The sequence below is a fragment of the Oncorhynchus mykiss genome, chromosome 17 (assembly GCF_057628025.1).
Source record: "Oncorhynchus mykiss isolate SJ-2025 chromosome 17, ASM5762802v1, whole genome shotgun sequence".
Taxonomy (NCBI): domain Eukaryota; kingdom Metazoa; phylum Chordata; class Actinopteri; order Salmoniformes; family Salmonidae; genus Oncorhynchus; species Oncorhynchus mykiss.
This window is the reverse complement of record NC_143038.1, coordinates 5,685,001-5,710,919: the sequence shown is the minus strand read 5'-3', so window position 1 is coordinate 5,710,919 and position 25,919 is coordinate 5,685,001. Positions and strand designations below refer to the sequence as shown.

General features: G+C 43.5%; 1 protein-coding gene across 6 annotated transcripts in view; it reads right to left on the bottom strand.

The window, feature by feature from the left end:
• Positions 1-25,919, bottom strand: part of LOC110493536 (SH3 and PX domain-containing protein 2A) — a 122,180-nt gene that overhangs the window by 11,854 nt on the left and 84,407 nt on the right. For 5 of the 6 annotated variants that reach the window (XM_036949459.2, XM_036949457.2, XM_036949458.2 and 2 more), the window contains 4 exons: positions 24,863-24,991; positions 11,063-11,176; positions 8,310-8,393; positions 1,383-1,500 (listed from right to left, as the gene is read on the bottom strand). In XM_036949459.2, coding sequence (XP_036805354.2) covers positions 1,383-1,500; positions 8,310-8,393; positions 11,063-11,176; positions 24,863-24,991 — 445 coding nt within the window. Of the gene's footprint in view, positions 1-1,382; positions 1,501-8,309; positions 8,394-11,062; positions 11,177-24,862; positions 25,573-25,919 lie in introns of those variants that run through there. The other variant, XM_090204636.1, reaches the window with a different exon arrangement.

Below are 25,919 nucleotides of genomic sequence, written 5' to 3'. Positions count from 1 at the left end.
TAGTAATCCTAACCAGTCAAATAGTAACCCTTACCGGTCAAAAAGTAACCCTTATCGGTCAAATAGTAAACCCTACCGGTCAAATAGTAACCCTTATCGGTCAAATAGTAACCCTACCGGTCAAATAGTAAACCCTACCGGTCAAATAGTAAACCCTACCGGTCAAATAGTAACCTATACCGGTCAAATAGTAACCCTTATCGGTCAAATAGTAAACCCTACAGGTCAAATAATAACCCCTACCGGTCAAATAGTAACCCTTATCGGTCAAATAGTAACCCTTATCGGTCAAATAGTAACCCTTACCATTCAAATAATAACCCCTACCGGGCAAATAGTAATCCTAACCGGTCAAATAGTAAACCCTACCGGTCAAATAGTAACCCTTACCGGTCAAATAGTAACCCTTATCGGTCATATAGTAACCCTTATCGGTCAAATAGTAACCATTACCGGTCAAATAGTAACCCTTATCGGTCATATAGTAACTCTTACTGGTCAAATAGTAAACCCTACCGGTCAAATAGTAACCCTTACCGGTCAAATAGTAACCCTTACCGGTCAAAAAGTGCATCTTGTGTTGACTACAAAGTCATTACAAGCAATACACTGTGATTGACAAGTATTCAATAATTATTTACGAAGTCAAAGGGAGTCTTTATTTTGTTTATTCTCCCACTGACTGTCTACGACCACTAGATGTCCTCATACACATGAAAGAACATAGACTGATTCTGAGCAGAGCAGTAGAACACTGTGGTGTGAGCCAGTAGGGGGGGGGGATAATGTATGATGGATAATGGATAATGTATGAGAGATGTAACAGGACTGTTCTTCAAGCCAGAGCAGAGTAGCATGTGGTAATCATCAGCTGGAGAGTGGAGCTCACAAGGCGTTCGGGGGCCATGAGGAAGCTACAAACAACAGGCCAGGAAATGCACATTTACTGAGTATACAACACACTCTGTCTCTCTTCCACCAACCAGGTCACACACAACGCATTCACCGGATCTCCAACGAGCCACATATGTTAATGGTTTACCATACCATGCAACCGATGAGATGGACCTCTGCCTTGATCACAGTTCCGAAAATAATGATAGGGGACTCATTTCATTAGAGTGTTAGAAAATGTACTTTAACTTTTGGCCCGATTCCAATATGATAAGTCACTTACTTCTCTAGCCTGTAGGCCTTGTTGAAGGGAGTGAAGGATGTAATTGTAATTGGAACTGGGCCCATCCAACATAAAATCACTAATAGGTGTACATTCTTAACTGGAGCAATGTTCTCCGTTGGCTAAAGTGCCAGTCACTCCATGGTGAGGACCAATCAGAGGAAGCCCTGCACAGTAAGAACCAATGGGAGGAGGTGAAGCTCACCTGATGTACCACCAGCCCTCCAGGTTCTTTTGGATGACCTCCACGGTGACCCCTTTCTCAAAGCCGATCTCGTCCTTCCCCTGGCTGGCGTACGGCTGCACCGTCGTGTACTTCTCTTCTACTCGGGTCGATGGAAGGAAGGACAGAGAAAAAAGGAGAGAATCAACATTTCTGTTCAGTAAATCCCAGTCATGAACCCCTTGGAAAACTCCCATTGAATATCCCAGTCACGAGTTATCTACTGCAACAACCAAAGTATTTCAATCAATTAATGTTCTCTTAGAAAGCAACACAGAGGTAAAAGTATCGGGAATCACCCAGTTAGCCATTTTATCTGTTTTGTTTTTTCAAGCCCGCATGGATACTGTATCCATTCCAATCGTATCCTCCAATACAAACACAAACAGCACCCACTACTGGCCAAGCCTCTCATCACATCCACAACACTCTCAAACTCTTCCTTATCACAGCTAGAATGTGACAGAGGCAACCCAGCCAGGACCCACTGTGGACCCATAATAACCACCGTTGAGCGAACAACACAGCAGACTGGATCCATTTGAAATGGCTGGAGAGCTGCAGAGATGCAGTATGGAGCCGGGGCCTCCCTGTTGGAGATAAGGAACCTGAAGCTCTCAGATCTTTATCAGGCTACACTTGGCTGCCCAGAGCCAGATAAGGGAAATCCCAGCGGCCACACTAGAGTGGGATGATCCATAGGGGAATTAAACTACTGTGGGAAAAGCCAAGTGTAAGTATGAGGGGTAGTAGTGGGGGGGTAGATAGATAGGGCCACTTTAAGCAGCTGTTGCTTCAACGGGTTGGATATACAGGGGCATGGGAGGGAATGGAGATATAGACAAGGGAGAGAATCGGAGTTGGTCCGGTGAGAATGGCTTGTGTCTCAAATGATCCCCCATATTGCCCCATAGAGTGAACTACCTTTGACTATATCAATAGCAGTGCAATATGCAAGAAATAGTGCACTATAGGACGACTATAGTGTCATTCTGGACACAGCCAATGTGTCCCTTGGTGGGATGGGGAAGTGAAACAGGAGGAACGGGAGAGGCATTTCAGAGGTGTGAACGTGCGTGTGTCAGTCTGTTTACAATGGGTGGGGTGTGGTGAGGTTTTAGTGGGAACACATTCTACTGCTGCCTGTCATTCCAGAGGGAGCTGAAGGGCTTGGGTCAATTATAGAGAGCTGTAAGGAATGTCTATGGGGTTTTTGGACTAGGTAGCACAGGGAGTGTTCGTAGGGTGGGGGTGGGTGTGTGGTTGAGGACGTCTGAGTACTTGGAGTGGAGAGGGAATACTGTGTGGGTTTGTGACAGTGTGTGTGTGTGTGTGTGTGTGTGTGTGTGTGTGTGTGTGTGTGTGTGTGTGTGTGTGTGTGTGTGTGTGTGTGTGTGTGTGTGTGTGTGTGTGTGTGTGTGTGTGCCTGTGAGTGTGCGTGTGTATTCAAACATACGTATCATGTGTGTGAGCATGCTCTCTGGACATGTACTGTATGCGTACGTGTGTCTCACACTGTCTTAGTGAGTGTTTGACCAGTCAGCTGGGCCCAAAGCCCCAAACAGTGAGTTGAGAAGGAGGTTATCAGCACACTGCCATAAATCACGTTAGACTCTGCTGTAACTGATCCTGTTCTCTAGACATACAGACAGAGGAACAGGGTTGAGGAGACTGGATAGAGTGTTTGACCTAATGACTCGCCCTGTCAACAACACATGAGGTAATCGATGAGGTGAGGTCATCCTGCTGTCACTAGCCAATCAACACCTATGGATTTCATGGGACCAGCCAATCAGACTGTACTGACCTAACATTGGGTCAGAAGAATTTGTGGGTTTGACCGAACAATGCAATAACAAGGGATCCATTTGTTTTTCTTGGGAGTATTTCTGGCGATAAAGTTACCAAAGCTAGACCCATTGACCTGAGGTAGGGTCAGAGTAAGTGGACAATAAAACAATAACAAAGCGATCCATTTAGCTTCCTCCTTTGTCTTCTTTGGGAGTATTTTGCCGATAAAGTGAACAACTTTAGACCCATTGACTTGACGTAGGGTAGGAACAACAACAAAGTAATCCATTTTTGCTTCCTCCTCTGTGGTGTTAATCCATAAGATTTAGCACCTGGCACTTATCTTCCCTCCTTATCTTGTTTACTATCTCGTTTCCACGGTAACTAAATCCTTGACTCCACGGGAAAATGTTATATTTCTCACAAATGGGTCAAGTATTCCATTAGCAAAGAGTGTTTCTGGGTAGTTTCAGATGAGTTGTTAAGAAGACAATTCATTAATATTGTACGATTAGACTCCCTACTTTCCTCTCTCTAACTCATGCATGCTTCTTTCGCGAATCTTTCTTTAATTCCTCTCATCCTCTCCACTTTCTCAAATCTCTTGCAATAAGGTTGAGCAGGAGGTGGGTAGAGTATTTATGTAATCGTGGAAAGATACATTAAGAAAGAGTGTCCATGTCTCATGACAAGAGTGCATCTTCATAGAGCGAAACCATGAGATACAGTATTTATCCATTACTTATCTCTATGGAGAGAACACTCAGGGTAGAGTAATTCTAAGTATTCTTTATGGTCAATGATCATGTCCCTGATCCCCTTAACTCTACTTTTAGCTTCCTAGAAACTAGTGCTGAGCGATTAACTGACGTCGGTTCAATTACTTGAATTCCATTCCATTTTTTTTTTTTTTTGTGAGCCCAACACTCCATTTCTCCAGTGAGAAATCGAATAATAATAAATCAAGTCAAGAACTATGTGGGACGCCTGGCTGAAGGGAGTTGTAGTTTTCATTAATCAAATTTTCAATCTAGTTCTGTGCAGAAATTTGGTAATTAACAACGATGACCATAATTCATTGCACCTGCTCTTTTTGGTGCAGACAGAGATGGATGCACTTTTACTGTACACAGACAGCATAGACTGCATGAGAGAGGAATGTACTCAATGATGAGAGAGGGATAGAAATAGTTTGTGAAGGTGTGCCTTATCTACTTTGAAGACTAGTCAAATTATTTTGTCAGGCAGCTCTGCTGCATACTAGCTTAGCTAAATAGGATGACTAAAGACAGTACAGTATGGGGAGAACAGAGATAACTTTGTCTGGCTGTTTGGCTGCTAATGCCTGAGCAGAGATGAGATGATGACTTTAAGAATTAAAGATAATAAAGTCATCAAATAAAAACAAAGTAATATACACAAGTGAAATATTATTTCATAGTGATTTTTTATTTTTCTACTGATGTCTACCCAATGGGGACCTGACAGAGACAATGGAATATTTTCAATGTTTGGGGAATTGAATGTTCACTATTTTGCGTTTTGTAATGTCCATTAAAAACCTCTAAAATCATTCTAATATCATTATTTCACAACGAATTTAATATTTAAAAAAAATAATTGAAAACCATTCTTACATTTTTTTAAATAATCGAACAGAAACCGACCCGACCCCAAAAAGCACCAATCACTCAGCACTGCTAGAAACGGTCTGTGCATGCTGCCTCAAAGCGCCCTATCTGTGCTGCCTGATGCAAACATGCCTCGTCTGGCATTCATAATGACCACAGCCAGCAGCATTTTCATGGTGGGATCATTTTGTAGGGTGGAAACAAGGCCTCTAATCAGAAGTCATAAATGAGGTAGCATGCAGCAGTGTTTCTGATGGTGCTGAAAGCAACACTGGACTCCAAACTGACCTGAGACCCTGGCTGTTAAAATGTGTCAGCCTCAACCGGGGACAATATATCACTACTGTCTGTTTCTGCTGGTTGATGTCTCTAGTACAGCATCCTTACACAGGCATGTACTGTACGTTGACCCGAAGTCTCAAGTGAAGTCATCTGGGATATTGGATATGATGATGATATAGAATATTGATTTCAAGTACAGTGAAATGCCTTTCCCAACCATTCAGTAATCAATGTCAGTAGTACTACAACGAAAATATATGACAACGCCTACTAATTATGCCTCACGCAATGATTGTCCTGATTCCTTCATGGCAACAGTTACATCAGTGGCTCACACTAGAGGCCGAACGGGTGATAAACGGGTGATAATTTAACAAGCGCATTTGCGGAAAAAAGCACTGTCGTTGCACCAATGTACCTAACCATAAACATCAATGCCTTTCTTAAAATCATTAAACCTGCATATTTAGTTAAAATAAATTCATGTTAACAGGCAATATTAATTAGGGAAATTGTGTCGCTTCTCTTGCGTTCAGTGCAACAGAGTCAGGGTATATGCAGCAGTTTGGGCCGCCTGGCTCGTTGCGAACTGTGTGAAGACCATTTCTTCCTAACAAGGACCGTAATTAATTTGCCAGAATTTTACATAATTATGACGTAACATTGAAGGTTGCGCAATGTAACAGCAATATTTAGACTTATGGATTCCACCTGTTCGATAAAATACGTAACAATTCCGTATTTCACTGAAAGAATAAACTTTTTTTTCCTCTAAATGATAGTTTCCAGATTTTACCATATTAATGACCTAAGGCTCGTATTTGTGTGTTTATTATATTATAATTAAGTCTAATATTTGATATTTGATAGAGCAGTCTGACTGAGCGGTGGTACGCAGCAGCAGGCTCGTAAGCATTCATTCAAACAGCACTTTCCTGCATTTGCCAGCAGCTCTTCGCAATGCTTGAAGCACAGTGCTGTTTATGACTTCAAGCCTATCAGCTCCTGAGGTTAGGCTGGCAACACTATGGGTGACTATAACAACATCCAATAGTCAAAGGTATATGAAATACAAATGGTATAGAGCGAAATAGTCCTATAATTCCAATAATAACTACAACCTAAAACGTCTTAACTGGGAATATCGAAGACTCATTTTAAAAGGAACCACCAGCTTTCATATGTTCTCATGTTCTGATTAAGGAACTTAAATGTTAGCTTTTTTACATGGCATATATTGCACTTTTACTTTCTTCTTCAACACTGTGTTTTTGCATTATTTAAACCAAATTGAACATGTTTCATTATTTATTTGAGACTAAATAGATTTTTATTTATGTATTATATTAAGTTAAAATAAAAGTGTTCATTCAGTATTGTTGTAATTGTCATTATCACAAATATATATATAATTATAAAAATCGTCCGAATAATCGGTATCGCCCTTTTTTGGTCCTCCAATAATCGGTATCGGCGTTTAAAAATAATAATCGGTCGACATCTAGCTCACACACACACAGAAGTGGATCCATCCACTGTTATAGGCTCCTGCCTGTGATTAAAGCCAGGCTTCAGTATGGGCTACTGCCCCACATTCACACTTTCCACCAGCCTATTCCAGCCCCCCAGTCCTCCTGCTGCTACTCCTCTGAGAGAGCTAGCTACCTAATTGTAACTGCTTCGCTCAGCTCTGGCTGGAGACTATGGTGAGGCTCTGGCAGCCCATATTAGTACATTCACCAAAAGTATCCAAAAGAGCTGGATGTAGTCATCACATGGAAATCGTTGGCTGAGTATTGAACTAGTGTTTTTTTCTCCTGTGCAGTATAAATAGGACCTGGGGGTTTTCCTGACCATCTGAATAGGAAAAACGATGTCCTATGTTATAGATTAGTAAGACTACAACTAGGAAGTGGAGTTTTTCCTGGTCAGGCCATGTGGTTAGGAAGAACGCCTGGCCCGAAAGTATATAGGTCATCGCAGGCCTGTATAAAATTCCTCAACACAGGTACTAACTCATACCATCTGACACAAGTTCCCCCTGTGTTGGATCAGCTCTGTTGAATCACTTATGTTTATTGTCTCTTTGACTGGTCTGGGATCAGAGTTAAGCTATACCAGGTGAGTCACGCCCCATGTATGTTATTGGGAGCCTGGGAAGTTATATGAGTCCCAGGTCAGTTTCAGTAAACAAACAGACAAAAGACAGAGCCAGGTGGGGTGAGTGGGTTAAAACGTATCCTATAACCAGATGGCTGATCTCTCCTGGTCTTATTAGAGGGATGAGAAATTATTCTGGTTCTAGGTAGGGGTAGTCCACAGACACAGATCTAGGATCAGCCTCCCCAAATCCTATCTATATCAATGACAGAGAACATCTAACTGACCTTCAATCAACATATATAGTAACTTCATCCTTCAATATAGTGACTACTTTTTGATCAAATATGGGTAGATGTAGCCTTTTAATAGCCACAGATCTAGGATCAGCTTATCTTCCCCAGATTCCAACCATAACCATTTGAGGATAAATGCAAAGCTGACCTTGGACCAGTTTTGATTAGATACTCAACAGCAACTCTCCATTGAGACATGTTCCAGTATTGCAGTGGCCAGGGGATCTTGGCAACGTGATACATTCAAGAGTGTGAGAACATATCTTTACCAATAAATGTTCACTAAAAACCCAGTCATTAAAATCGAATGGTTCTGAACCTGGAGGGAGTTGTATAAGTACATGAAGTAGCACTACACACAGTAATGTTTAGAACAGCTATTAGCCAACAAGGTTGTTACTGTCGTGCTGTCTGAATCAAATACCCCTCATTATATAATCTGTTTAATGTTAGTAAATGATTCTGCGTAGCAAAATTAAGAAATAATTATCTTTCTAAAAGTAGAGAAAAATGTGGTAAATTTAACTCCGGGAACTGAAATCTACAGGAACACCCAATGTGCTGTTTGTGATGTTGGGGGTTAAGCTGGAGTTGTTGTTGGCTGACTGTCATGGATTTAAAATGAGTTTTCTTACGATGAAGGAATGAGTGTGTATGTGTGTGGTTCTGAGAGAGGCCACTTGAGAGTGTCTGTGTGCTTGTGTGTTTGTGTGTGTGTGTGTGTGTGTGTGTGTGTGTGTGTGTGTGTGTGTGTGTGTGTGTGTGTTTGCGTGTGTGCATGTGTGTCTGTGTGTGTTGACTGTGTTCACCTCGACTCTGCTGGCGGTTCACTATGCCCCCCAAGGTCCATCTGCGGTCCAGTCTCTTCAGATGAGCCTTGCGTCTCTTAGTAACTGATGAAGGGATGGATGGAGAAACCAAAGAAAAACAAAGAAACGTGAAATTAAGAAGCGTATTACAAAATGAACGAAGGCAAAAAGCCGTCGTTAGTTAGTAGGATGGTGAAAACATTACATGGAAAGCCAGCAAATGAACGGTGTCCATTTTAAAGCTATGCATAGTAAATCACATGATTTGTAATAGTGTAGTAGCAAATGGTTTTGCAGAAAGAATTGATACTCATTGTTGTCGTGATAATCACTATCTGTCTTCGGCGTTCACGCGCACGTTTCACAGTCAAGCAGCTAAACTTCTTAAAGGGTGTGTATTTCTGGGGACTGAGTTAAACGGACATTATAAAGGACGAGTGGAATCACAGATATCCCGAGGACAGTGTGAACTAGGTCATAAACACAGAGATGTTTCCTTACGAGAGACAACTGCCCAGAGAAACTATCCTTCACGACGTCTGTCACCGAAAGACCGAAAGAGAACAAGCCCCACATTAAAAGAGGAAGCAATGATCATATGAATAGAATGAATAGAAAGGGTGTCTCCATTCATTACAAATAACTCGGGTTAGCGCTTCCAAGCCTGTTCTATTCATTCAATCTCTATGACAATGATGACGTGATGTATCATAGAAATATCATGTAAAGAAGGCGTGTCTCTATTCATTACAAAATGCCAGGGTTAGAGATCCAAGCCCGTCCTATTAATTATATTTCTATAGCAATGATTATGCAGTATCATCCAATCTAGTATGTCTGGAATACTGAAATCTGTTGGTCTTCAAGGTTCTCACCACAACGTATTTCGTATTCAAGAAGGCCAATCCCCATACATAACGTTTCGTGTATCTGGGACCTTTCAAATGGTCACAGACATGCTACAGCTGTGTGGCATAGTATCCAACCAGCCCCTAGTATACTGTACACATGGTTTAAGATTTCCCAGCAAACGACATCTGTGTCCAATGTCTCGCTAATAGGTTTTCTAGCAACTGTATAGGAGAAAATAGATAAGAGTAAATCTCCATGTTAGCCTGTTAGGCTACCGTAACAGCTTGCTAAGTCCTCTGGTAAACTGTTCCGTTCCAGTCGCCCTTATAAGCAGGGACACCTCTTGCAACACCACTGACTTACAGTGAAGTAAAACAGCCCTATATGATACTCTCCAACTCGTTCCTTTCTGATGACTCGCAGTTATCCTCCCTTCCTTAACGCATTCCCCAGGGAGACATAAACCAGAATTTCAGAACAGAGGAACGAGTGATGAGGGAGGACAGAACGAAATTACTGTCATCTCTCCCTTCATAATGGAGGGAAGAGGAGGAGGGAGAAATGGAGGAGTGAGGAGAGGAGGACAGAATCAAATGACTCTCATCTCATCTCTCTCTCTCTCTGTCTCTCTCTCTCTCCCATTGACCTCCTAATTGAAATATCAAATTGGGGACAGCCACAAAGGCCAACGTTATTTCAGGGTAATTCCAATAGACCAGACCTACCAGGCCCTGTCGTCCCTCCTCAGTGAGCTAGCTACAGTCTGCTATCGGTTTATATGACAGCAGACTGGGGCTTAATGAGTATGGGGGGGGGAGACAGGATAGTTACTAGAGATATGAGATATGCAGTGGTGTGTGAAAACTGAGTAGGCAGGCTCTAATGGGGAAGGTGTTGATAGATGAGTGTTTTGCGGGATGGGAGGGATGTGCATGTGGGGTGTGTGTCTGCATTTCCTCTCTGCGCGTGTCTGACCCAGATCCCTAGGTATTTCCAGGCTCCAGCCACATGACCGTCTATTTCCTTAAAGGCTGTCACAGACTTTCACTACCAGCCCAGTATGTCCCCCCCTCTCTCTCCCTCTCTCTCTCTCTCTCTCTCTCTCTCTCTGTGGAGTGACTGCAGTCTGCATTAAGGAGAGCTGGGGGCCACGGCAGCTGCAGAGGACCTGTCATCACATGCTGGGATGTGGCGTGCCAGTTTACAGTGTAACAGCGCCATGGGCCAGCGCGAGGATCATAAAGCAATGTGTCTTAATGAGGGACAGGGACAGAGCCTTACATACCCTGGTGGCAGTCTATGACACACGAAGCATTACGGCATAATGATCACACTATACCAGGTAGTTTCCATGGGTTACTAAAACTGATGGAAAACAGAGGTAATGTGACTTTAACGGTGGGGGAGTGTATGGATGTGTGTATGTCTGTGTGTGTGTGTGTCTGTGTGTGTGTATGTCTGTGTGTGTGTATGTCTGCCTGCCTGGGTGTAACACACAGCTAAGGCGCTACAGTGTCATTCCGAAGCACCAAAAGGGAAGGGAGCTTATTCTCTAGTGATGAAATATGCCCTCCAAACAGTCAGACTAAACATTACTGCAAAAAAAAGAGGTCATGACAAAACTCATTGAAAAAGTAGTGAAGGAATTTCCTTTGGTGCCAAAATATCCAGCCTGACGAAAACCCTGTAGTTTGAACAAAGGGCATTTGGCTGGGTTTGTTACAGTGTCTGGTCCTCGAGGTTCCTGCTGTCCTAGCACAACTATTAGTTGTCATACCTAAGGCCTTAGTAACGATTGTAACGATATTTTGCAGGAAGAATGGCTGGTGTGTGTTACCTAAGGCCTTAGTAACGATGGTAGTGATATTTAGCAGGGAGAATGGCCGGCGTGTGTGTGTTACCTTCTCCTGTCCTGACGGTGCTAAGTTCCAGGTCGTCTCTAGTGCCGTTCTGTGAGTCCAGGTATGTGGCCGGCACCCAACCCTGCTCCTCGGCTGTACTGACGAACCACCAACCTACAACAACGACACACACACACACACATTAGTAAATTACAATAACTGCTCTACATTCCCAAAGAACTCCAGAATTGATTGGGTGTTAGTGTTTTTCTTGGTCCAGGCTTTCATTTATATCGGCTACATGGGGAACAGTGAAGTGATGTAACCAGGGAACTTTTCACCTGTTATCATTACAAAACCACCAGACGTTTCAGAGTAGCGCTACTGACTGACCATGGATCAGTTTTTCATTTGAATTCATAATGATTGAGATGATATGGACAAGGAGAACCTGATCCTAGAGCAGCACTCTAGGGTTAGGGTCATGTTTTTTTCATATATGTGCCCGGAGTGCAGAGGAAAATGGACACTTAAGGATCAAAGAGGTAGAAGTTGTCCCTGAACCACAGATCTAGGATCAGATGACCATAACTGAGTTCTAACCTGAAACCATCAAAGGGATTAAATAAGAGCTGACCCTGTATCAGTGCAATGGTTAAGGCTGGACTTGAATTTAGTCCCCCAAAAAATCCTAGTCTAGTATTTCGAGAGGTGTTTGTGGGACAATAAATATTTTTGATTCGAATTGACTCGACCTAGACCTGATTGAATGCAAAAACACATGTCGAATCGGGAACCAAACCAAACCGAAACTCACAAAAAGAGAGAGGAAAAGAAGCCATCGATCCCTCCCTGACAGATAGCATGTGTCTTTGTGTTTTAGTTCTGCAGCAGTAGCACGAATCCAGATTCTCCGACGGTCTATTCTGTTTACGAAGTTCAGAGGCTCTCCGAGCATTTCATCCGTAACATTTGGGTTCAACGTGGACTACTCAGAGTCGTAAATAGTAGGGAAGCTGCCTTTCAGTGAACCTCGAAGATACAGGATAATTTACGACTTTCTGCAGCCTATAACGCACCCAGACGTACGCCATATGCTAACACACACAGGCGCACTCCTGACGGATGCACATATGTACACATACACAATAACTCACACGCTCTGACAGTATAAAAGAGAAGAGAGCGAGGTAATGAGCACAACTATTTTTTTTTCTCTCCATTGGAGTCCAACAATTAAGTCCTCAGCTCTTGACTGTGTTAACCGTCATATGGAGAGGTCCTATAATGTGGTTTGACACACATACACACACACACACACACACACGCACACACGCACACACACACACACGCACACACACACACACACACACACACACACACACACACACAGACACACACACACAGACACACACAGACACACACACAGGCTTGAGTAAATCAAGTCCTCACACGCCCCATTTTATGTCCCTGCAAGACACGCCAAGTCGCCTTGGGAAATGAGACCTATTTGACCCATATGGAAAATATGTCTAATAACAGTTTCTTCATCGGAAAATAATAACATTGGTCATTGGTAGGCTTGCGAAATTCCAGTAACTTCCCAAACATTCCTTAGTTTTCCATAAATCCATGTTGGAAGTCACTCATAACACAAGACTACTATAGCGTATACTATGTTTGAAGCTCTGAATGGTCCACCACAGTGTTTGAGGCTTCAACCCATGGGCATTGTCTAAAAGGTATTGAAGTTCAAAGTAGGTCCCACTGTAGACATCACAGCAGAGTCTGGGGTCTGACAGCGCACAGCACAGTGAGTTTGGAAACCTGTCAAAATCGGTTGGGAAAATAATGCTAGGCTAATGCTTAGCCTAGCGAAAACGCTAACGTTGGACTGACTGTAGAGGCATAGGTTTTCCTCAGTGCCAACGTGAATTTGACATTGCGACATTGATGCTATGCTAATTCATTATTATGCTGCTGTAGGCTAGCTAGATCCTAGTCTGAAAATGTGTTTTGATGAACGGCACTCAGCACATATAGCAGTGAGATGAGAGGCAGCACGGTAGGGCCCTCCTATCTTTTTTTAAAAGTCCTACATTCAACGTGTGAAACAATGGAAGCTGCCCATAGTTGTAGCAAAGAAACTTTATAGATCCAAGTTACCGCAACTGTTCAAAAGGAAATAATCCACAACCCATCCCCCTTTATGGAATTCGGCCACAGTTCAGCAAAGAGACAATTCAGGAGCCATTTTCTTCAAAAGGTCACCTGACATGACAAGCAGAGGATATACAGTCTCCTAAATCCCTATGTGACAGGGTCCTGGTGAGCGACTGCCATTATCAGCTGCATGTGTGCGCTGCCACGGCTGTATATCACTGCCTACCTAGTAGGGGCTGATAGAAATAGGTCAGGTCTGTCGGCGTGGAAAGAGTGTGTCTGCTTACGCAAACGTGTGTGTTTGTGAGCGCCTGTCTATATAGGGATCCATGAACATGCCTGCTTGCACTTGTATGTGTATGTACTTGCGTGAGCTGTGAAAAGGCAAATGAGAAAAACTAGTTTAGCCCTGGTCTCTCTCGCTCAGGCTGACAGACACCACATGGCTTTGACAAGGCCCAGCTCCCCTATACATTCAGCTCCCAGGCTGACAGACACCACATGGCTTTGACAAGGCCCAGCTCCCCTATACATTCAGCTCCCAGGCTGACAGACACCACATGGCTTTGACAAGGCCCAGCTCCCCTATACATTCAGCTCCCAGGCTGACAGACACCACAGGGCTTTGACAAGGCCCAGCTCCCCTATACATTCAGCTCCCAGGCTGGCAGATACCACATGGCTTTGACAAGTCCCAGTTTGCCTATAAATCCCAGTTCTGGAGAAAGTCAGATGCGGTTAAAGAGCAGAGAAATTAGAAACAGAAAGGCTGCTGGATCTCATCACACATAGGCAGTTACCAGAGTGGAGAGAGACTGTGGAGGAAGAGAGAGAGAGAGAGACCAGAGAGAGAAGCGAGGGAACGTTCTCATATGTTCCAAACAACTACTGTCCGTGTGTCAACATTTTCCAGGAAACTCACTCTGTCCAACTGCAATATGGACAGAAGCTGGTTCTTTCTCTTTTCTTGTCTCTCTTTCGGGACAGTTGTTAGTAGGAAGTTAGTTGGTGTTCCCTCTTTCTGGCCGTGCCATTTAGCTTCCAGACAGACAGATAATAAACCCAGTTTTCCCAGAGAAGAGAGAGGAAATCCCCCTTGGTGAAGACTTGAATCAGGGTTTCCCCATTCACACAGTGGAATCCAATTGGCTTGGCGGCTCAATTAGGCTCCAAGAGATGTATCATGGGATTGAGCTGTTTATGTGGTATTGTCTGGTGTTGAACATGTTTGTTGTGTCTTTTCTGTTTGTTGGCGGGATTTGCTGTGTTTTGTGTGTGAAAAATCAATAAAATGTTTAATTTACCCTAGGGTGTTCCAGCAGTCCAACAAGTACTAACACTGCGATAACAAGTACTAACACTGAGATAACAAGTACTAACACTGCGATTACAAGTACTAACACTGCAATAACAAGTACTAACACTGTGATTACAAGTACTAACACTGTGATTACAAGTACTAACACTGCAATAACAAGTACATACACTGCGATAACAAGTACTAACACTGAGATAACAAGTACTAACACTGTGATAACAAGTACTAACACTGCGATTACAAGTACCAACACTGAGATAACAAGTACTAACACTGCAATAAAAAATACTAACACTGCAATAACAAATACTAACACAGCAATAACAAGTACTAACACTGCAATAACTAGTACTAATACTGTGATAACAAGTACTAACACTGCAATAACAAGTACTAACACTGCAATAACAAGCACTAATACTGCAATAACAAGTTCTAACACTGCAATAACAAGTGCTAACACTACAATAACAAGTACTAACACTGCGATAACAAGTGCTAACACTGTGATAACAAGTACTAACACTGTAATAACAAGTACTAACACTGCAATAACAAGTGCTAACACTGCAATAACAAGTACTAACACTGCAATAACAAGTACTAACACTGTAATAACAAGTACTAACACTGCAATAACAAGTACTAATAATGTAATAACAAGTACTAACACTGTAATAACAAGTACTAACACTGCAAAAACAAGTACTAACACTGCAATAACAAGTACTAATACTGCAATAACAAGTACTAACACTGGAATAACAAGTACTAACACTGCAATAACAAGTACTAACACTGTGATAACAAGTACTAACACTGTGATAACAAGTACTAACACTGCGATAACAAGTACTAACACTGTGATAACAAGTACTAACACTGCGATAACAAGTACTAACACTGCAATAACAAGTACTAACACTGCAATAACAAATACTAACACTGCAATAACAAGTACTAACACTGCAATAACAAGTACTAACACTGCGATAACAAGTACTAACACTGTGATTACAAGTACTAACACTGTGATTACAAGTACTAACACTGCAATAACAAGTACTAACACTGCGATAACAAGTACTAACACTGAGATAACAAGTACTAACACTGCGATTACAAGTACTAACACTGCAATAACAAGTACTAACACTGTGATTACAAGTACTAACACTGCAATAACAAGTACTAACACTGCGATAACAAGTACTAACACTGAGATAACAAGTACTAACACTGTGATAACAAGTACTAACACTGTGATTACAAGTACTAACACTGCGATAACAAGTACAAACACTGCGATAACAAGTACTAACACTGTGATTACAAGTACTAACACTGTGATTACAAGTACTAACACTGCAATAACAAGTACTAACACTGCGATAACAAGTACTAACACTGAGATAACAAGTACTAACACTGCGATTACAAGTACTAACACTGCAATAACAAGTACTAACACTGTGATTACAAGTACTAACACTGCAATAACAAGTACTAACACTGCGATAACAAGTACTAACACTGAGATAACAAGTACTAACACTGTGATAACAAGTACTAACACTGCGATTACAAGTACTAACACTGAGATAACAAGTACTAACACTGCGATAACAAGTACAAACACTGCGATAAAAAGTACTAACACTGCGATTACAAGTACTAACACTGCGAGCATGGGTTCAAATCTGACCCACCACTTTAGCAATTCCTCTCCTGCTATAAACTTCTTTCTATCTATTCTGTCCAATAAACACAGAAAATATGAAAGTAGTGGGACGGCCACACCACCTAAACTATGAGCTAATCTTTACACGCTACAAGAGCTTCTCTTGGAAGCATACATGTCTTGTTTGATTACAGTGGCTAACATTACCATATTACATCAACTATGAATGTTATGTCAGTTATTTTAAATGCCTATATGTTCTAAAATAGCTATATATCTTGCTTGACTGTACTGTATGTGTGTGGAATACATTACAGTGCCGGTGGACTAGAGAGAGATTAAAGGGTCAGTCTGGGATTCAAACAACAACAAATTGACCATGTTTTCCTCGAAAGGTTAGGAATCATAGAACATGGAAAATGTGGTGTAACAAATGTCAATCTTCAGCAGGGGTGGGATCCGGGCAGGGGGGCAGGGCAGTAAAGGGGGTTGGGGGCAGCTGTAAAAATGAAACAGGCTAAAACAAGACATATAAAAGGTGGGTCGTCTAATGAACTACATATTGACCACCATCTGAACATACAGTAGAGTAGAAAGCAAAAGGGAAGGGCTGCTGTTTCAACAGGTTTAAGTAATCATGGCAGTGTTATTGGCTGCAGGGAGGTGTGTGTGTGTGTGTGTGTGTGTGTGTGTGTGTGTGTGTGTGTGTGTGTGTGTGTGTGTGTGTGTGTGTGTGTGTGTGTGTGTGTGTGTGTGTGTGTGTGTGTGTGTGTGTGTGTGTGTGTAACCATGCTTAGGCTGAGTTCACTCGACCTCAAACAACGCAGTAAAAATACATTTAGAGGAATACTTTCACGAGTGCTCATTTCCTGACTAAGTACGATCCTTTTATTGTACAGGTGTAAATCAGACCACTTTTTAGGCCGCCTTTGACTACAATAAACACTAGATTCTGGGTCCGGGTTGTGTCCCGACAGAAATGACCCAGTTTGCTCTACTTCATCAGATTCATGATGTGGACCTTAAAAGGTCAAATAGCGACAGGTGTAAAACCTTCTTAACATTGAAAGTACTCATGCTGGTTTAACCCAGACAGTAATAAGTAGTCTAATTGCAGTTCCACTGTGTTGTGCTTTGGTAGAACATAGGTTGTGCAGTGCTTTCTCCCTCTTTCCCTCTGTCTCCATCTCCCCCTTTCGCTCAGTGAGAATAAGGTCACATGGAAAACAAATGTTACAGTAATTCTGCAGAACATACTAATCATTGGCTGGTAAACGCCTAGCAGGGAGAGAAAGATGGAGATAGAGAGAGTGGGTGACAGAGAGAGAGGAGAGAGAGAGAGATACAGAGACAGAGAGAAAGAGCGAGCAGACGTTTGGCCAGGGCTTCAAAGCAGGGAGTATTCCACACACTTCCCTGTCCAAAACCACCACAGAATCTATCCGTTCACTCTCTTCATTTGGATTGATGGAACGGAGAAACGGAACCATCAAGACGTTTCGTCAACGACACTTATTTCAAACGCGACGCGATTGTGTTACTCATCTCATTGCTTTGCCACAACGAACAACAGATCTGATGTGTGATACGAGCTGAGTTGGATGCGGCTGAGCCCGAGTCTGGAAGGCAGAATATTGAATTGAACCACAACGTGCGCTTTCTGCAGAGTAAGCAGAACTAAGGGACACAGAAAGCTGAGGCTTAAAATAGAACCAGAACAATTACGGCGGCTCGGGAGGCCTAAAACGAGATTGGCGAATCAGGCCTGGAAGGCAGAGACTATTCTCATCCTTCTATCTAATCACACAAACCCTGTGTGTGAGCAAGATACCGTATAGGTTGCAAGAAAGCATATATGTAATCAAATCTGAAGCTAATACAGAACGTGATTATTAACATATTATATATATATATTTTGTGTTTTACCACCTCTTTCTCCCCAATTGCGTGATATCCAATTGCGATCCAACTACGATCTTGTCTCATCGCTGCAACTCCCCAAAGGGCTTGGGAGAGGTCGAAGGTCGAGTCGTGTCCTCCGAAACATGACCCGCCAAACCGCGCTTCTTTACACCTGCCCACTTAACCCGGAAGCCAGCCGCACCACCGTTCAACTGACGACGAAGTCAGCCTGCAGGCGCCCGGCCCTCCACAAGGAGTCGCTAAAGCGCGATGAGCCAAGTAAAGCCCCCAGGCCAAACCCTCCACTAACCTGGACGACGCTGGTCCAATCGTGCGAAGCCCTATGGGACTCCCGGTCACGGCCGGTTGTGACACAGCCTGGGATCGAACCCGGATCTGTAGTGATGCCTCAACACTGCGATGCAATGCCTTAGATGGCTGCGCCACTCGGGCGGCCTGAAGGAGATTATTTAATTAGGGAAATTGAAATGAAATCCCATCAACTCTAGAAGTCAATACAGTACATGATGTGATAAATGCCTAGTTAGGCCTGAGGGATATGATTTTGTTGGATGGGATCAAACGAAGAACAGAAAAAATCCCTCTAATGACATCAGAGTCTTTTAATAACAAGTTCCTTTGAACACATTTTCGTTCCCTTTGTGTGAACTTTGTTTGAAAAGATGGTGTAGTGGATTGGCAATGTAAAGAGACATAAAACGTATAAAAAATCACCCAAGACAGGATACATCAAAGCATCATCTGATCAGTTCTAACTGAGGGGAAATTATGAGGACATCCGAATCATCAAGCTGGTTGGTTCCTTCCTAGTTTATTTTGAGGCCCCAAATCTTTATTGACAATGTCTAACGGGACGGGAGACAGAGGAACTCACATCCCACGGTGGAGATTGTGTTACCTTGCTTTAAGTTTTCATAAAACATGGGGGTTTGGTTACTGTTAGCTGTGTTACAAGTTTAAGGGGATAGCGTGGTGGTAGGAAGTTCATTAGACCGTGTTGACTAAATATCACGCTCAGCATGCCTGGGCTACGTCCCCAGGCCTTGAACTTGAACCGCCGTGTGTGTGTAGGGGGGGGGGGGGGGGGGGGGTGGGTTGTGGTTATGTTCAGGGTTTGGGTCACGGGTAAAGGTTAGGGTTAGGGTAAGGGTTAGGATTTTGACTTTAAATAAATATTAGGTCCCCACGAGGATAGAAGAACATAACGTGTGCTTGTGTGTGAGTGTGTGTGAGTGTGTGTGTGTGTGTGTGTGTGTGTGTGTGTGTGTGTGTGTGTGTGTGTGTGTGTGTGTGTGTGTGTGTGTGTGTGTGTGTGTGTGCGTGTGTGTGTGTGTGGTGTGTGTTTGTGTGCGTGCGTGCGTGCGTGCGTGCGTGCGTGTGTGTGTGTGTGTGTGAGAGAGAGAGAGACCCAACTCAAAGCTTCCTTCCAGCTAAGTACCCCCTGTGTCATGCTTATTGATACAGGCTGGCCATTTCAAAGCATGGGAGGTGCAGCTAACACTAAGCTAGCTTTAGCCATGCATATCACCTCACTAAACATGCTAATGGCAACAAGCTCTATTTTAAAACCTGTAGGTGAGTCTTTTGGCCAGCTATGGCCTTTCATGTGACCCTATCTATACAGGAGAATTTAAAGGGCTTAAAGGTAACCTCTCTGTTGAGTCGATTGACGTAGATTAGCAACTCTTGTGCCTCTTGGTGAAACGTTACGCTACGGGTAGCATGTATAGGATGACTAACAGCCTGCTACGCTACCTGTTGGCTTATAAGTATGACTTCCTGATTGAAGCTGGCTAGCCATTTTTACAGCCTGACCAGGACATCCTTTAAGCTAACCTAAGCTAAACTCTCTAGTGCTAAACGCTTTTTGATTGAAGCCGTCTGTCCGATTTGACTGCCTAGAGTTGAGGCGACCACTTTTAAAGGAAGAACCACTGTATAGGCTATGTGAGACTACAGATGTAGGATCTTAATTTGAGCCAGTTTGCTACAGCAGGAAAATAATCATGCAGCAACAGGAAATTCAAATTATTATGTGGACTATAATTAATATAATGAATTGACATTTTTGTCGGGGTTGATACATTTTTCGCCAGGGAAAATCGAGTCTGAAATGTCAAAGTGGAAATTACAAACTTCAGAAGCCTTTTCAAAACTCAAATGCAATACAAGGATCTGTATGGAAAGTTCTCCTTCAACAGAGTGATCAAATTCATATCCTACATCTGTATGGTGTGAGGCCTGTCTTCAGCAGCCCCCTGGCAAAGATTCTGACGGTTTACAACCTTATCGGTGTGACTGAAGACAGAAGAGCGGGCTAGGCTGTCCGTTTCAAATGTGAGGTGAGACTAGCGCTAAGCTGGCTGTAGCCTGAGTGATGGAGTGTAAGATTTGACACAAATGGTGTTCCTCCCTCTGTAAAACGTGGCCCAGTGCTTTCCCCTACTAAAGCTGATCTACACAGGGCCCCAGGCCAAGGCAAACAACACCCATTGCCCAGCCCAGCCCAAACTCAGTCAAAACTGGGTACATTTCAGGAAAGAATATGTGGGTTAGTGGGGGCTATGCCAACCTAATTTACACCGCTGTGGACACAGCAGGCAGTGAGAGAGGGGAGGTAGGGGTGGTGTGTGTGTGCGTTTGAGCCTGTGTGTGTTTATGCGTGCGTGTTTGCCTGTGCATACATAATTTCACACATGTGTGTGAGTATGTGACTATGTGTGTAAATGTGTGTTTAGGCGGGTTTTGCACGGTAAGCGTGCCTAAGCTCTTTAGGACTATGGTGACAAATTCCCCCTTCAACCTGGCAAAGATCGCATAGAGAGAGAGGCGAGGGGAAAATGTCTTCTCCGGCTGGGCTTGTGGGCTGAGGGAGCGGCACAGTAACCCAGAGGGATCTTGTTTGCTGCATAGCATCACAGTCCTCCTGCAAGATCCATTAGGCCGGGGTAAGGACACAGAAAATAGGGGAATTTTCCATATTCAGCCACAGTATGGAGCCACAGAATGGAGGCCCGGTTGCATTGATTAACCAGTCATTTTCGTGCAACTATGGTATCAGAACACTAACAGAGCCAAAACTGAACAAATAAAGACAGACCTACCAGTCTTCAAAGACTATTCTATATAATATACATTTGATACCATGGTATCAATATCAATATCATATCATCAATATCATGGGGATAACAACTTTGCAGGAAGCACAATAAACTGATTGCTCCATATAACTTCTGGTCACACATGCAAGTGATGTTTTTCCCATCTGAGGCCTCTTCCCTCCAGGCTCTCGGTGATTTCCCATGTCCAAGGAATGACCGGAGTGGGAGAAAACCAGGACACTGGCCCATACATAGCCTCCACTCCTCCTTTTCTCCTCCTCTTTCCCCCTTTTCAAGAGGATTCTGGCGTGTCCACCTCCTTGCCCTCCCATAAATCTCTCTTTACTAGATAGTAGCTCTTAAATCTCCGGACAGACAGTCAGACACAAATCTCACAGCCAAAACTCAAGACATCAGCACACACACACACCCCACATACACTCACACACACACACGCGCACGCACGCATGCACACACACACACACACTGTACAGTCTCACGTGGTGATACTGGCGCCTTGTTGACACTACACAGTGAAACAGCTGCCGTGGAACTGGAGCGCACGCGGCTGCTAGCTTCTCGCAGTAGGGGTAGGGTATGACAATAACATCCGACTCGGGATTAGGAACCCGCGACTATCGAGGTACAGTGCGTGAAGCGAGGAAAACTGATGCTGCAGTAAAGTGGTTTTTACTGCAGTGGATGTTTTTTTTCCATTGGCTGTTGCTTGACCCGAACCACTCCTAACTGCATATGATATACTGTTTAGAGATTGTGTGGAGAGGAGAATGAAAAAGCACAGAGTCTGGATGAGATTGGTAGAAGCTAACTTAAAAGCATAGGTTGTCATAATGCCGAGATGCATGGGATGAGGAACATCAAAGCAACATTAAAACAACATTAAAGAAATAGGGGGTTTTGGTAAATTGGGAGGTTGCAATGTGAAATGACCGCCTGTGTTTCTGCGATCAAAATGTCGAAGGACATAAAGAAGCAGAGCTGTGGAGACTCCAGGGTCGCAATAGAGCGCTGAAAGGGGGAGAGGGTCTCTGGGATACACAAGGCACTAGGACTTGCATAGCCTGCCAATGATGTCATCGTAGGTCGTTGCTCGAGTTCTTTGGCCTAATGGTGGAGAGATATGGAGACGTTTGAGCATGTTTACAGTAACCTTCAACTCCAATGACAGCCATTATATACAGCTTGTTTCCTTAAGGATGATATTTGTTTTTCTTGCACTTTTGTACTGAAACTGTCTGAGATTTTATGGTTCTTTTTCAGGCTTAGTCTATGCGCTAGTTTGAGTTTATGAGCGTTCAGCTCCGGTGACAGCACAGCTTGTTTTCTTATTTGTTTTTATGTTTTTACATTGAAACTGTCCCGAGTACTGAATATTTATGGATCTTGTCCTAGTTTAGTTTGAATGTGCCCGATCGCGGGGGTATTTGGGGTTTCCAATGCAGTGTGTCAGTGCCACCAATAATTTGATAATTGTGGCGTGGTTTTGGCATACGCACAGGCAATTAGCTTTTGAATATTCATGAAACAAAACATATAATGACTCTCAGTCTTGCCTGTGACTCTTACAAAATCTCTGGGAATCGAAGCCTCATCAAGTCACATATCTCTCAAAGCATAACTCAATGCAGCTTAAAAGTTGACAGTACGAAACCTCACAAAAGAGACTGAAAAAACATTGCATTTCACATTTACATCTGAGTCATTTAGCAGACAATCTTTGCTAAGGGGACTTTGGGCGACCAGTTCATTTAACGAAGATTAGTTAAAACAACCACATCTCACATTCATTGCGGTACTGATGTCACGCCCTGACCACAGAGAGCCCTTGGTTCTCCATGGTGTAGTAGGTCAGGGCGTGACTAGGGGGTGATCTAGTATATCTATTTCTACGTTGGTGCTAATGTCGTTCCCAATTAGAGCCTGCTGTTTAATGTTGCCTCTGATTGGGGATCATATTTAGGTAGCTATTTCCCCACCTGTGTTTTGTGGGATATTGATTGTAGTGTGTTTGTGCATGTAGTCACGTTTTGTTGTTCCTTTATTGATTTGTTTTTGCTTAAAGTTTCACTTTGAAACAAATATGTGTCATTCAACATCCGCTGGCCGTGGAAGAACGTGACAACTGCACTTCTCAGCGTTCACATTTTCGGATGAGATTAGGTTTCCTCTTAGTCATGTATGACATTGCAATACATTGAATTCACAAAAGAAGATCAGCATTGCAAAAACATCTACACCTCTATTCCCACACGGAGTTTGGACGGAACTGCCGCTTTGGCTGTTGACCTGACAATGAACGGAATGGGATATACAGCAGAAAGCTGTTGGAACAGCCCGATGTCAAAAACACATGGGGCTGAAAGAGTGGAGAGAGAGAGAGAGAGAGAGAGAGAGAGAACGAGAGAGAGAGCTAGAGAGAGAGAGAGAGAGAGAGAGAGAGAGAGAGAGAGAGAGAGAGCACCACAAGGGGAACGTCAACCGTTGAGGGACAGTGGGTGGCTGGGTCGATTGTAAAAACTAAAGAAAAAGAAAGATTCGTTAACTTGCATAACGACTCAGATGTGCTAAAGACGCTGTGAGAAAACACCTCTTACACACACACACACACACACACACACATATATATATATATATATATATATATATATATATATACACACACACACACACACACACACACACCAATATTTGAAAGGAAGATGTGTGTGGATGTATCAATCACTGCCAAAGGGTTTTCTGCTGTTGGTAGACTGTTAGGCCGTTGTGGTTGTTAATCTTGACTTGCGCAAGCTGTCAATGTCTTGTTACCATGGCAAGTTAGAATCCAGCTCTCGTGTTGCTCAATCGAGTTTGGATCGATGAAAACAAAACATAAGGGCAACATATTCACATTGACTTTTCCCTCAACCGATTGTTTTCAGGTTTTATACATAGCAAACTGTTATGTACTGTTACTGTACACAACAAACGTCTTGCTGTGGTTCAACAACTCAACTGCCATGTCCTTGGTTTTTGATAACATTGTGAAGTACAATGAAATTGGAGGAAAACATAAGGGTGACAATAGTACACGGACAGTTATCCCAGTGCTCCCAAATAACAACTGCCTCCCTGGCTCTTTCTCCTCTCAAAACTTTGCGCGTCGACCTTTGCCTTTCCAAGATGGTACTCGTAACACATCTCACTCTCCACTAAAGTAAAGTGGACTATTAATTATAAGTCTACATTCCTGATGCACAAGGCAACAGATTGGGCAACACAGCCAAACGCTGCCACATGTACACGCACAAACACACACACACCTTCACACAAACCCAAGCACAGACAAACACACACACACACCGGCCTGCTGACCAAACGGCAAGCCTCCAGGTTTAGCCAAGCCCCAGTTAGAAGACAGAGAGAACGCTTAAGGGAGAGACAGAGGTAGAGAGGGAGGAAGGGGAGAAAAGGGGGAATCTTGAGGACAAAGAGGGGCAGATGGAAGGAGACAGAACACGGAGTGACACCATGAGAGGAAAGAAGGAACGAGGTGCTGACTGTGCATCAGTTGGTTTGTGCGTGTGTGTGTGTATGTGTGTGTGTGTGTGTGTCTGTGAGAGAGAAAGTCAAATACAACACAAAGCAGCACATACAGTAAACACACTACTCACCGCTCTCGCTCTTCTCGATCACGTCCACCGTCTCCCCAGCCTGCAGGCTGATCTCAGAGTTCTCCTGCCTCTCGTAGTTGGCCACCACCACGTACTGCTCCAGCACCATAGGGTCCGAGCTGTCAATGCCTGCACGGTAGGACGGGAAGAAACACGCCGTCAGCCAGCTCCCAGTCCCTACCATGGCACCCCTACCCCGTGGTGGGCGCAAGCGCCCGCCGCCACCGCGCGCCCGGTGACGGTACGCCGCCATAGGCCGAATCCGCGCCGTTGCTCCTCCCCAGCCAATCAGAACGCTCGCTCAGGATATTATCGCTGCATTTTATTCCCAAACGTCTGGCCATATAGCGGAACCTTCCCCCGGCCCACACCAACGGACCAGGAAGCATTTGAAAGAAGTCAAAACAAAAAAAGGAGGGATGAAACAAAGAGAGAGAAAAACGTGTTCTCCGTTACGGGGCCTCCATAATCAAAACAAACGTCCGAAAGAGAGACGAAGGGAAGAGAGGATAAAAGAAAGAGAAAAGGAGGAGAGGACAGGGAGAACTGCTGGAGTTGGAGACAGACTCCAGTCGGGACTGGAAGAATAGAAAAGGTTTTCCTCTGGAAAATCAGTAGTGTGGCTTGTTCTCTCTCTCTCTCCCCTCCTCTCTCTCTCTGTTTGAGAGCCTGCCGTTGGACGAGGACTGGGGGGCTGTACCACGCCAATCAAGGCAGTCAGGCCTACAGGGCCTTAAATAGAAACATATGAGTGGGACGGGGAGAGAGGGAGAGAGAGATAGAGAGAGAGAGAGAGAGAGAGAGAGGGAAGAAAACAAGAGTGCGGCATAACCCAAGTTGAAACGGTTTCTTCTTGTGTTTCACATAAACATAGGCCCAGCATCTGTCTCTCTCTCCTTTTTTCCCTCTCTCTCTTCTCTTCATTGTAGCTCCCAATGATAAACTCTTGAGTGCCAGCAATGACTTCATTTACAAAGTTCACGTGGTGTGTGTTTGATTTAAGTCACAAGCACTGTTTGACATGATTGTACCAACGCTCTGGGATTTTTCTTCAAAT